The sequence below is a fragment of the Propithecus coquereli genome, unplaced genomic scaffold, assembly GCF_000956105.1.
Source record: "Propithecus coquereli isolate 6110/MARCELLA unplaced genomic scaffold, Pcoq_1.0 Scaffold2, whole genome shotgun sequence".
In the NCBI taxonomy this organism is placed as follows: Eukaryota; Metazoa; Chordata; class Mammalia; order Primates; family Indriidae; genus Propithecus; species Propithecus coquereli.
The window spans coordinates 3,165,267-3,178,585 of record NW_012144966.1 but is presented as its reverse complement, the minus strand read 5'-3'; the positions used below and the strand labels follow the sequence as shown (position 1 = coordinate 3,178,585).

Below are 13,319 nucleotides of genomic sequence, written 5' to 3'. Positions count from 1 at the left end.
AAATTTAAGATGACCAATACCGGCACTCGTCAGTAGCAAATTAAAGCCTTTGGCCAAATTCAATGTGCTGCCTGTTTCCATAAATAAAGCTTTATTGGAACACAGCCATACTCGTTTGTTTGTATACTGTCTACGGCTGCTTTTTTACACTGTAACATCAGAGCAGAGTAATTCCAATACAGACAACATGGCCCACAAAGCCCAAAATATTTCCTATCTGGTCCTTTTATAGAAAAGGTTTGCCAATCCTGGTCCTGATCCTAGTTGAACACAGCTGCGCAGCTACATTACCCCGTTTCTTGAGAGCAATGAAAGGCAACAGTAGAGGCCCAAGGACAACTGGTGTAGCCACCACCCAATAAGGAAAGATACAAAACTACAAAAGCCAGGTCCTGTTACAGGCTGTTTAATACAAACTACTGTACAAAGTCTTTTTAAAGATTTTAAAAAGCAAGTCAACACCAGGGTAACAGGTAAAATTTTCTTCAATTCCACTGTATTTCTACTTCTCTTTGAAAAATTAGCAATATTTGCATTAATTGTAAAATGAATTTTTGCTATGTATGTTTCAAAATATGCTCAACAAACTGTTATAAAAGAAGCTTAAAATAACAAACCAGAGGGAAAAACTCACTTTAAACAGTTGGAACACCAGTGGCACTGTTAACTGCTTTCTGGGCAGCCTCTTTAGCTTGGTGGGCTTGTAGTACAGCTACAGCTTCATCAACCTAAAAAAAGAAGAACAAGTTGGCTCAGAAGAGTAGTAACCGGAAATAGAGTTTCAAAAATTGATATATATATAAATTCCCAACAAAGACAAACTCCTTTCCTCAAATGAAAGTGGAAAGAACTGTAATTTTAAAAATCCCAAAGCATTTCAACTATATCCATGCCCTTTGGGGCCCATTACACCACTATCCTAGAATTATGAAATCCCCTAACAGTTCTTATTCTCCCCGTCAAAAACAAAAAAAAGCTGACAAGTATCAGCACTGACTGGATCTCAATCCAATTCTCCCACTTACTAACTGTATATAAGCGCTGGGCAAATTATTCAACCTGTTTGTTTATCTATCCATAAAATGGAGTAATAGTGCCATGTTATTATGCAGATTTACAATTAATATTTATAAAGCTCTTAATGTACATGGTATGTATAAAGCACTATGTAAATATTCTATAGACGTAAGTTCCTATAAAAAACCTTAAATATACAGTATAAGAGGCAACTAGGTAAATGATAAATTTAAATCACCTTAGAACGCAGAGACTCTGGAGACTCAAGCATATGAAGAAGTTCTGAATTATCAATCTCCAACAACATGCCAGTGATTTTGCCAGCAAGAGTAGGGTGCATGGCTTGAATAAGAGGAAACAGCCGTTCACCTAGAACAAAAACATTCAAAAACTCCTTCCATTAAGAAAATTTTAATGGCACTCATTAAACTGGAGTTTAAAAATCTTACGTATATAGCATATTATGTGCTAATCCATAATCCACTATTTCCTATGTCGTTCAGAAGAACAGTACAATCCACCACAAGGCTGTCAATTCTTGGCATTATCGGTTTGCCAATTAAACTATATTACCATTAGGTTGTTAAATCTATGCTTGGGCAAAGTTCAAAGTTGTCTTTTTATATGGTTCAAATTTCTTCTCCCAAAAATGGAGTAGGGTCCATGGTAAGTAATGCCCCAATACCCTATCCATTACTAACACCACCCCTTCTATATTAGCTTTCCAGTATTTTAACACATTAACTGCCATGTGAGTTGTATTTAACTCACACTACTTTTGAGCTCAGGGCCTTGTAAAAGCAAATGTAACTTGCATGTCTCTTCCCCTTGGGAGCTGTGAGAACTATTTCAAGTTGCATATAATTCGTGCACAGAAAAATAAAAAATAACATTTTTCATTAAATTAGAAATGATCGTTTTGTTTTTGAAGTTTTCATAATAAAACACTGTGGCCCCGAGAAAAAAATTTTTCTTTTCTAGTGTGGCAGTCAATGTGTTAATTAGTTAGGCAGACCCAATGTGCCATCATAATCATTCATGTGAATTCGGATAAATTCCACTGCCCTGTCATTTTTAGGTGCAAAGTGTGTCTAAGTGATCTTTATATTTTCTAGTCTCTTTGTAACTAACTAGGCAGGAGGACAAAGGTACTTACCCAACATTTGCTTTTGCTCTTGAGGAGGGGCAGATGCCAACATGGAAGCAGTCAAAGGTTCCTGACCTTGTACATGAACAGCAGGCTAGATATAAAATAGGAAAACTCTTAAGTTTAAAGTACAGAAGTAAAGGCAAGGCTGGGTGTGGTGGCTCACGCCTATAATCCTAGCAACTCTGGGAGGCCGAAGCAGGTGGATCGCTCAAGGTCAGGAGTTCGAGACCAGCCTGAGCAAGAGTGAGACCCCTCTACTAAAAAATAGAAAGAAATGATCTGGACAACTAAAAATATATATACAGAAAAAATTAGCTGGGCATAGTGGCACATGCCTGTAGTCCCAGCTACTCGGGAGGCAGAGGCAGGAGGATCGCTTGAGCCCAGGAGTGGAGGTTGCTGTGAGCTAGGCTGACAGCCACAGGACTCTAGCCCGGGCAACAGAATGAGACTCTGTCTCAAAAAAAGAAAAAAAAAAAGAAGTAAAGGCAAATACAAATAGTCATCAATGGACAATCATTGAAGTGATAAAGACTGCCATTTACACATAATTAAGAGAAGCTTAGTGAGTTAGAAATACAGGCTAAGGTAGTTATTAACACCTATACGCTCAAATATGTACAATCACATTTGATCTAATTTCATTTTATTTTTACCATGACTCTTTGGAATCATGTTTATTTTATCATCAGTTCTGATTCCAGGGTCAGCAAAAAAGCCCAATCATGTAGTCAAACTAAACTTTCCTTCATCATTTCTTCCTTACGACTAACTACGTCAAACAAAACTCTCGAAACCACCCAAGTAATTGAGGATGGGGACTGCTGGTTGCTTGTCTAATTCCTATAAGACACAAGAAATTTTTATATATTATTAGTTAACAAAATGTTCCAGATAGCTTAAGCTTTCCTATCATGCAGTTGCCACAAATTTTTGATTCAACCAAAGATTGTCATTTTTGTAAAGAAATCATTAAATCCACACCTGTTGCATGGTAACTTGTGGCTGTGCATTAAGATGTTGCTGAGGATTACGAACTCCCGCAGCATATTTGTACTGTGGAACGGTGCGGACAGCAGGAGTAGCTGCAGCAGCAGCAGCTGCAGGACGTGGACCCATTGTCTGTGTTGATGTGTTAGCTAAAGAATAAAAACACGGTTTTGTATTTTTATCTTGTTATTTCAAATTAGAGATCAATTCTTTACAGAAAGGGTTAAAACTCACCAACACGCTGTGTTGACATGACTCGTGGAACCTGGGAAGAAGCTGGTCTCATAGTACTAAATGGTGGTCTAGGAGCGGCTGGGCGGATAGCACCGGGCATATTTTGGAATGCTGCATTTAAAGATACGGACACACTGAGTCAAAGTGTACATGCTACTTTTTTAGAGCTGAAGTTTGTACAAAAGGCTGAAAGTGACCAAATATAAACCCACTTGCTATTTTCCCAGACTTATCAGACCAGAGCCATCAGTAAATGAAAATATTAATTCATATAATATCAGAAAGATGATACATGATAAAATTCCAGGTGCTTCTGGGACACAGCACTGTTTCATAGGGCAAGACTTAAAATGCCAGGACCCCACGCTCTTACATCATTAGAAAGAACAAGATCTTCACCTATTATGAAATTAAGAGTTATATCATTCCCAAAATTTTTACAAAGGGAAAAACCAGTGTAGATATCACTATCTCACTAAGACAGGAATGGTGAAACATTGGTTTTTTTTTAACGTTAGATTCCACAACCGTAAGTTATGAAAAGCAACAGTTAATATATCATGGAACTTGAACAGCTAACTTGCCTCGTATGTATTTTCAACCAATCCTGATCTTAATTAAGAGATGGGGGGGGGGGGGAAGGGCTTACGATGAGGTCTGGCACCCTGAGCAGTCCAGCGAGGACTTGGTCTTAGTTGAGCAATTTGGCTAGGAGGATAGTATGCAGCACGGTTCTGAGTCTATAGAAAAGAAGGAAGTGAATTGATCAGGTGAAAAAAGAAAACAAATAATGTTAACTAGTAATATGTCCTCAAAACATTTCCAGGCCCTCACGTTCAAGCATTTTTTCCAATTCAGTCATAATTCATGTGTCTCCTAACAATGTTTTCATCTTGAAGCTCCATTATTTTGGGGAGGTGAGGGGACAAAACACACTAGAAATGACCAAATATGAAAACCTTTATAAAGTTCTCATTCCCTCCTGAAACCTACCTGTGGGATAGCTGCCATGAAGTAACCTGAAGGAGGTGCTGGCTGGTAGGGGTTGATTACGGGGTTGGGCACAGCTCGTACACTTGCCATTCTCTGCATATACTGGTTAGTGAGGTGAGCCTGGCGCTCTTCTTTGCGCTGAGCTAAAGCTACATACAACGGCTTGGTGGCCACAATTCTACCATTCATTTCTGTAACTGCTTTAGTGGCTTCTTCTGGTGAGGAGAAACATACAAAACCAAATCCTTTGCTGCGACCACCCTCCATCATAACCTATGAAGAGGAAAAAAAAAAAAAGTTAATGCAATGGTAGAATGAAGTACAAAAAAGAGTACTGCCAATCAGAGTTAATTATAGTTATTGAACCAAATAAACTCTGTTAATGCTGTAATCATCTTTTATTTACCCTGAATTCACAATTTTTCCTTAATACCAAATATTAAGGGCAAGCTACACATGCACATTATCTGAGCCAACCAAGAGAGCTAAAAGAGGTGGAGGTACACAACAGCAATCTTTTAAGATTTTAGATATTTGATGTTAGATTTTTAATATTAAAATTTAATTACCTAAATAAATATATCCCAGTCCTAATAAATGGACTTTCTGGCACCATTAAAAACATCCCCAATGAAATTTTGATTATTCTAGCAATTCAATGCCACAAGATGTTTTACCACTCTTTTGAGAAAAAAGTAGTTGAACCTTACAATATCCACATTTTAAAATAAAAGTTTCACATTCAAGTGCAAAGGGGCCATAAATATTATGGTATAAACAACACTCAAGAGGAAGCTTCTAACACTGACTGCAAAGATCTTTTAAATGATCAATGAAGACATACAAAGAACCCCTCACTAGCCCAGCAATATACATAAGCATGCTATAAAACTAAACAGTACGCTGATGGCATAGCAACTAAAAACAGCCTATAAAACAGAATCCAGAAACATATCCATCCAATTATGGGAACTTAGTACATTAAGTTAACATTTTAAAATAGTGGAAAAAGGATGGACTTTACACTACTCAGTACAAGGCACACTGGGACAAATGAAAAAAAAACTAAGCTAGAGCTCCTTCATAACACACTGAAAAGTCATTAAGTGCCAGGGAGAGTCCGAGTCTGAACACAAATGCAAAAATAGAGAAAATCTTTCTAAAATGATATAAAACTCTAAGTGAAAGACCATGAAAAAATATTTGCAATGTAAAACAAATGCTCCCTAAATCAATAAAGACAAACCAGATATAAAAATATACAAAGAAAAGCTGAAACTAGTAAACACTTGAAAGCACATCACTAAGTCAAAAAAAATACATTTGAGGGGCCAAGCACAGTGGCTCACATCTGTAATTCCAGCACTTAGGGAAGCATGGGTGAGCCCAGGAGTTTGAGACCATACTATGCAAAACAGTGAGACCCCACTACTAAAAAAATTAAAAAATAAAAAATCTGAAAAGATGAGATACCACTTTCTACTAAATTAACAAATCTGTTAAGACCAGTAGAAAATTGTTTAGCCTTTTTTGGACAATTTGGTTATCTCAATGTTAAATACATTACCACTAACTAACAATTCCAATCCTAGAAATTTAGATGCAAGAATGTTTAGTAGAGCAATGGTTCCAACAGTGGAAACATACAAAGCAATCCAAATGTTTATCAATACAACTACTATATGAATGTCCGGCACTTTTTAGAAAAAAAAAAAAAAATACCCGAAATAAATGTGGTCTAGATCTACTATTAAGTGGAAAGGCAAATGGTGTATAGTATGACCCTATTTCCTAAAAAACTGTTTATACACATATAAAAGGTGTTTGAACAGTATGCAAAATAAGCCAGAAGGATACCCAAACTGCAACGGTTTCTTTCCTTTTTTTTTTTAACTATTCCAACAGCATCTTTTACAGACTGAAAATGGGGTAATGAAGGGGTCACTTTTCACCCTTCTATCTTATTTGATAAATCTGTTTTTTTAGCAATTATTAAATTAACATAATGACCTCCTCCTCCAGAATAAATTATTGCCAACCTTTCCACCTACCTGCAAACAGTGAGTGATATTACAATTCGCAAAGGACTTTTAAAATAGACACTTAAGATTCTCCTCTGAAAAACATGCCTGCTTCATACACTGACAAACTGACAAACATTCAATTTAAACAACTTTTAGTGAACACACTGAGGATAGAGACACTGAGATAAACTCTATCATACTTCCAAGAACTCTTAGAAAAGCACAGGCTGAAACACAAGGAAACCATCGCACCTGCATTTTTACTTGTATTCATCTACCTTGCCCCCTAACATTTCTTCATTCTCATAGAAGCTCCCTTGGAGTGGTCAGGAAAAGCTGAGTAGAAAGACCAGCTACAGGGTCATTCCAGATGAGTGAGTTATAATTTTTCCTGTGCACTCTTCCCCCACACAAGCAAAATTACATACGTACAAAACTTTGCATACAGAGGGATTCTTAGACCATGGACACTAGCCAAAGACACCGAGAGCAGGTTCTTAAATCAAAATTTCAGAATTTGGACTGTAATCCATCCTATATGTTGTGTTTCTTAATCTCTGATTTCAAGTAAAAGGAAATATGATCTCTTATCTTTACTTTCGTGGGTGGGTCGGTGGGGGAGGAGTTGGGATTTAACTACTCAGAATGAATTGTGTAAATAAACAGATTCACTTTCTTTAACCAGTAAAATAACTAATTTAACAGAGTATGGAACAGTGTATATCATGTGAGGATCAATTACTAATTATGGTCATCAAATGCAGCATTCCTTGAGAAAGAGTTCAGAAATCGTCATCTGCGCAAGTATACTACCAATAGGCTACATCATCTATTTCAAATGTGAATTTGAGTAATGAAGCAAAACCTTGATTTCTTACCAAAAAAAAAAAAAAAAAAAAACCCTCATGTTTTTCTGGAAGAAAACTATTTGCCTATTTGTTTACAAAGGAGGCAAACACTCTAGTGGGTATATTAATGTGAAATTTATGTTACACATTTTATATACACATATCTATAATGCACGGATTTTTCCAGTCTCAAAAAAATGCACCATATGCTTTTACCTTTGCACTAGTGATTGTACCAAATGGAGAAAACTCTTTCCGGAGACGTTCATCATCAATACCATCATCAAGATTTTTCACATAAAGGTTAACACCCTAAAAAGAAAAAAACTATTAGAAAAGGGAAACCATAGTGGTACTTACACACACCTACTATTTTATCCCATGTTTCTTTGCCTATTCCCCTTCTTAAATCCCACAATTACTTGGCAGTAACTGAAATGAATGTAAAATAGGTTTCCTTATTCCTGTTTTATTTTGCTTGTTCAATTAAAAATGAACCTGGTATCTGGTGATCCTATCTTGCTTCATCTGTTCAAATTTGCGCTTAAGTTCCGTCTGCCGTTCCACTTTTTTCTGAGCTCGACCAACGTATATTTGTTTTCCATTGAGCTCCTTTCCATTCATCTCATCCACAGCCTTACCAAAAAAAAAAAAAAAAAAAAATCACAAAACTTATCAGTAACTTGTAATATAGAAGTTCATTTCTTCTTATAACTTTTTTTTTTTTGAGAAGGGGTGGGGAGGTATAGAGGGGTGCTATTTTGTTGTTTTTTTTTTTTTTGAGACAGAGTCTCGCTCTGTTGCCCCTGGTAGAGTGCAATCACAACATTGTAGCTCACTGCAACCTCCAACTCCTGGGCTCTAAGTGATCCTTCTGCCTCAGCCTCCTGAGTAGCTGGGAGTATAGGCGCACACCACAAGGCCTGACAGATTTTTTTTTTTCTTTTTAGTAGTAACGGGGTCTAACTCTTGCTCAGGATAGTCTGGAACTCCTCAGCTCAACCAATCCTCCCGCTTAGGCCTCCCAGAGTGCTAGGATTATAGGAGTGGTGAGCCACCATGCATGGCCCATTTCTTTAACAGTAAATTTTTAAATTACAAAAGCTAAACATAGATCCATCCCAAAATCTTGAGGTTTTGGGATAATATGGGTTCTTAATTTATATTTTCCAAACTAATGCATGAAATGCAAATAATTTAAAATAATACAAGAACATATATATAAAAAGCCATTGGTATGCATATAAATTTCAACGCAGGATCAACTCAATATCCCTTCTTCCTATTGAATAAAGAAAGACCATACTGCATTTAATTAGTAGATTTAAGTCTTACTTTCTGTGCATCTTCATGCCTTTCAAAGCTTACAAATCCAAATCCTTTGGATTTTCCACTTTCATCAGTCATTACTTTCACACTTAAGGCAGGGCCTAAAAAAATTTTTTAAATAATTCAGAGATATTCCATACAACATTTAGTTCATACATGTCAAATTTCAACATACAAAAAGAAAGCCATGTAAAAAATGGGATAAAAAAATTCTAAGACTCCAGAAATTGATTCCTCCTCCAAGCCTTCCATATCCCAGGCACCTATTTTTCTAAGACCATTCATTACTGCAAAGTAAATACTTAGTATTCCTTAAAAGATACTTTCTTCTTCTATGTAAAAAGGTATGTTTTAAAAAGTTGTAGAAGTTTTCTTCTAAGCTCTACTCCAAAACAGAGTTGCATTTTTTTACCCAGTAATTTTAATTTATGACAATTAAGAAACAAGAATTTAAGCCTTGGCCCATCTGATTTTCCATAGGGAGGGGAGGAATAATACATGGTTGGATCCTTTGGTAAGACACAGCTGAATCACCCTATAGGAGGAGGCATGTTACTGAAGACATGTCTTCTCCCATATCCCTCAAGTGGAAGAGATACTTAACTGAGGTAGGTGGTATCTCAGGCAAGTGGGGGCATAAAAGGTTAAAAATCACATTTGATTACAGAGAATTTGGAAGATGTACAGGCACAGATAAAATGTTTCTTTTGAATGTGCCTCTGTCCTAAGGCCATACTTCAAATCTCTGCCATGCAAAACAAGTCAAAAAAATAAGACATATTTACGTATTAGTGGCCAACTCACATAGTCCATTTGGGGTAAGTGGCTAACAACAACCAACTTGTTCAAAGGTCTGGAGGTTTCAATGTGGCATGTCAGCCTGGCAATAAAGTATTAGATTTCCTAATTCTTTATTAGGACATATTTGACATACTAAAAAAAAAAAGAAAAAAGCTACCTCTAAGTTCAACAAAAGGAAAGCAAATGGTAGGGTCAAGCAAATCACCTGTAATATACACTTTCTGATCTGATACACCTACCTAAAGGCAGGCTGGTTTACATTTCATTGGTATCATGTTTTATGAAGTTACTTTGAAATGCAAGGAAAAACTCTTTTAAGATCCTATGAATCCAGAAGGTTATCCCAAGGAGGTATCACTGGAAAATCTGGATTTTTGGCTTCATCTTTGAAAGTCATTGTTTTAAACTGCTCGAACATGTTACTAAGACTGGCTAGGCTAAAAAGCTGGCCAGCTATACTGTCCTGTAACTAGAAACTGCATTCCATGTAAGCTGGCTGTGTTAAATGTATACTTGATGAGATGGGATCTATAAGTACATAAATCCTACATCTTAATGTAGCAAAACCTTTTAAAATCTGTTCTAATTACTCAGTCATATCTTACTGTGATAATCCAATGCTATTAACCTTTAAACTGCATTAGCTGTGTACCAGGTATGACAAAAACAAAAAAACTTATCATGAACTGCACAAGTTTCTATCTATATGCTGCTACGTATATAATGACCAGTAGCTTAATTCAAATAAATACCAATATTAATAAGCACTATGTAAGTCTCATCTCATTTACTTTTTTAGTGTAAAGAATTAGCCAAAACTAATGTCGAGCAAATACTCAGAACTTTGAGTGTAAAAATTTAATTCAGACACATTACCAAACTTGCCAAAGAGATCCTTAAGGCGCTCATCATCCATGTCTTCTCCAAAATTCTTGATGTAAACATTGGTGAACTCTTTTGCCCTAGCTCCGAGTTCTGCTTCTCTTTCTTTACGAGACTTAAATCGTCCAACAAATCTAATAAAATATGTAAGGACTATAACATTAGATTCTATTTTATAAAGTTCAGATTAATTAAGGCTGATGGTTGTTTCCTTAATTGTTACCAAAAATTTTCAGAATCTAATAAAAAACACACTACAAAATAGAAATAGGGCCTTAGTTGGAGATATGAAAACATGAAATATATGAATAATAAATCTCTTAACTACAACCACAAAAAAGGACCACTTCTTTCTGCTCTCTAGCTAACCCAAGGTTAAAGGTAGGTATCACTTCTATAAATACAAATGAATGGAAGTGTGTATACCACACCGATGAAAAGACCTAAAGAAAAGTTTTCATCTTTGCTGTGCCCTTGCACTTTCTTTGGCACCGCCTAAAATAAAAATCTAAACTTCCCAATCCTGTACTCTAACATACAACAGCCTGGTATAACTTTAGCATTTTCAAAAAAATTAAAAATGTAATTTTCCCTTAATATAAAAGTAGTAAACATGTTATAGAATATTGTAATACACGGTAAAGTAAAAGAAAAAAACCATCTCCCATAATCCCACCTAGTATCAGTTTTAGCATAAATTCTCTATCTGTTCAAAAATATTAATTAGTGAAGATACCTATGGTTTTATTTCCTTATCCTCCCTAAAACATGGTGGGGCTTCTATATTCCATAGTTTTTAATGGAATAATAGTACCTCACTGTGGACATTACAACTTTCTGCTTTTGTAAATAATGCTGTAACTTTTTTTTTTTTTAAGAGATGTTGTCTATTAATATTTTCCTCAGGCTGGAGTATAGTGCCTATTAACAGGCATGATCCGATTGCATTATAGTCTTAAACTCCCGAGCTCAATCGATCCTTCTGGCCTTAGTATATAGCTGGGACTACAGGCACTAGAAATGCTGCAACCCCTATGTGTTCTCAGGACAGTTATAAAAATCACAGTAGTTCAAAGGGAAAACAAATGCTCTTGAGATTATTTATACAGTCAAACCATTTGCCAAGAGGGCTGTATCATTTTTATACTCAAAACAGAAATATATCACTTCTGAATCCCGTTAGTGTTGGCATTATTTTTCCTAAAGTGCTACTTACTGAAAGGCATTTGTGAGTACTAATGATGCTGAATATTTCTCCCATTTAAAGATGAGAAAAAAGACTTCTAAGAATTAGCCTTGGTAAACATGGTTCCTTATTGAGGAGTTGTATATTACGAAGTCTTTCCTTAATCATGGAATTGACATAGACCATACATTTGATGCAGTAATTTATGCATCAACCAGACCTTCAAGAGTGAAGTAGTTGTCTTGAAACCAAAATCCAACTTGCATGCCATCAGTGCAGTTTACACAGCAACAAGAACATATATCATCTATAATAAGACCTTATCAGCTGAATTTTCCCAGATTAAGTGAAATCCACTGACATTGAGGACAAAAAATTTTAAGATTTGTTATTTCTTTGAGAAATCATAAAATCAAATCTGCACCTCAAACTGTAGAAGAAATGGCCTTGTAGAATGGGTTTTATCAGTGCCAGTAATTAAAAGTTTGCAACTCTTAAAAATAAGTATACTTCAAGAAAAATCAAGTATATTTCAGGACAGATTAATCATGAAAACTTGATTTAATTCTGCTTCATTTTTATACCACAAATCAATAAATGCAGCAATATTAGCAGTATGGCCACATATAAAGAGTGGGCTGTGAGTTCAGGCCATTGGGTATGTATCAGCTGTCAGTCTGTCATACCAGTATATAAAAGCAGATTATTTTAGCCTCAGTTTCCTCAACTATAAAATGAGCTAACTTAATTAGTACATAAGGAATTACATTCAGTTTGACTGAATTCCTGATTTTTCAACAATGCACTTATCACTTTAAGAAAGCTTTATATCCCTGTTTACCTACCTTCTCCTGTTTTTCTTTTGGTTAGAATGTTGGTCAATTATATAAAACCCACTGTTACTTGTATGTTACAGTCAATGTGGAGAAAACACAATTATAAAATCAAGATGTAGTTTATTAATTTTCCCTCCAATGTCTGTTAAGAGTACAAATATTAACTTTTAAAACGAAGGATATGCAACTATTAAAAACAGATCTGAAATAGGATTAATGAGATAGTCATACTCACACTTTGCGATCATTTAGAAGCATCCCATTCATTTTTTCAATAGCTCTTTCAGCTGCTTCCTGTGTCTCAAAGTGTACAAACCCATAGCCCTTGGAACCATTTTCATCACAAACCACCTAGGAAAAAACGTATACCCATTTCTCATTATTTGCTATTGACTTAATATTTTCAGGGTTCAGAGATTACCTGTTAGCCACCTAACCTGGGTATTTGTGAAATAAAGATATCCATTAACAACACAGTATTAAAGCACTAAACTAAAAGTAGCTAAACACTGTAAACATGTTTACCTGTCATATTTTTGCTTACCTTACATGAAAGGATGTTACCAAAAGCAGAAAATGTATCATACAGTGCTTTATTATCAATGGATTTGTCCAAATTTTTAATGAATATGTTGCCTACTCCACTTTTGCGAAGTGATGGATCACGCTGAGACCACATGATGCGTACTGGCTTGCCCTTTATAACATCAAAATTCATGGTGTCCAAAGCACGCTCCGCTGCAGGAAAGACATTTTCAGAGTGAATATTACTTCAGAATTCTTACTGGCCACTTACAATTATATAAGCTATGGTGGGAGGGAATGGGTGGGTACATGGGTCTGACAGCTGACTCTTCCCCTTAAAACTTCAACATGTTGGGCCTTTTCAATTACACATCTGTCTATATTTAAATTGTATAATGCAAAAAGAAAAGACAAATATCAGAAGCCCCAAATTTCCTATACATGAAAGGATGGCATATTGCTAATAACTAATGAATTTCTGAAAGAATCTCTTCCCTTAATTGC

The 13,319-nt window shown here is 35.7% G+C and overlaps 1 protein-coding gene across 1 annotated transcript; it reads right to left on the bottom strand.

Annotated features, from left to right (window-relative positions):
* Window positions 1-467: 467 nt before the first annotated feature.
* PABPC1 (poly(A) binding protein, cytoplasmic 1) lies at window positions 468-13,023 on the bottom strand. Its single transcript, XM_012643604.1, has 13 exons — window positions 12,835-13,023; window positions 12,526-12,641; window positions 10,263-10,402; window positions 8,592-8,686; window positions 7,755-7,892; window positions 7,473-7,568; window positions 4,385-4,657; window positions 4,041-4,131; window positions 3,392-3,502; window positions 3,152-3,306; window positions 2,174-2,258; window positions 1,256-1,386; window positions 468-728 (listed from the first exon to the last, which is right to left on the bottom strand). Exons 1-13 carry the CDS (start codon window positions 13,006-13,008, stop codon window positions 636-638), a joined length of 1,698 nt encoding a protein of 565 aa, XP_012499058.1. The 5' UTR covers window positions 13,009-13,023; the 3' UTR covers window positions 468-635.
* Window positions 13,024-13,319: the final 296 nt, after the last annotated feature.

What these genes read in the sequence shown, in the direction of transcription:
- PABPC1 (XM_012643604.1), bottom strand. Translation starts at nt 13,008, where the DNA reads ATGAATTTTGATGTTATAAAGGGCAAGCCAGTACGCATCATGTGGTCT. An exon ending in GGATCTCTTTGGCAAGTTTG is followed by an intron (nt 8,687 to 10,262) that starts GTAATGTGTCTG and finishes AAATTTTTTTAG; the next exon opens with GCCCTGCCTTAAGTGTGAAA. An exon ending in CAGAGTCTCTGCGTTCTAAG is followed by an intron (nt 729 to 1,255) that starts GTGATTTAAATT and finishes TTCTTTTTTTAG; the next exon opens with GTTGATGAAGCTGTAGCTGT.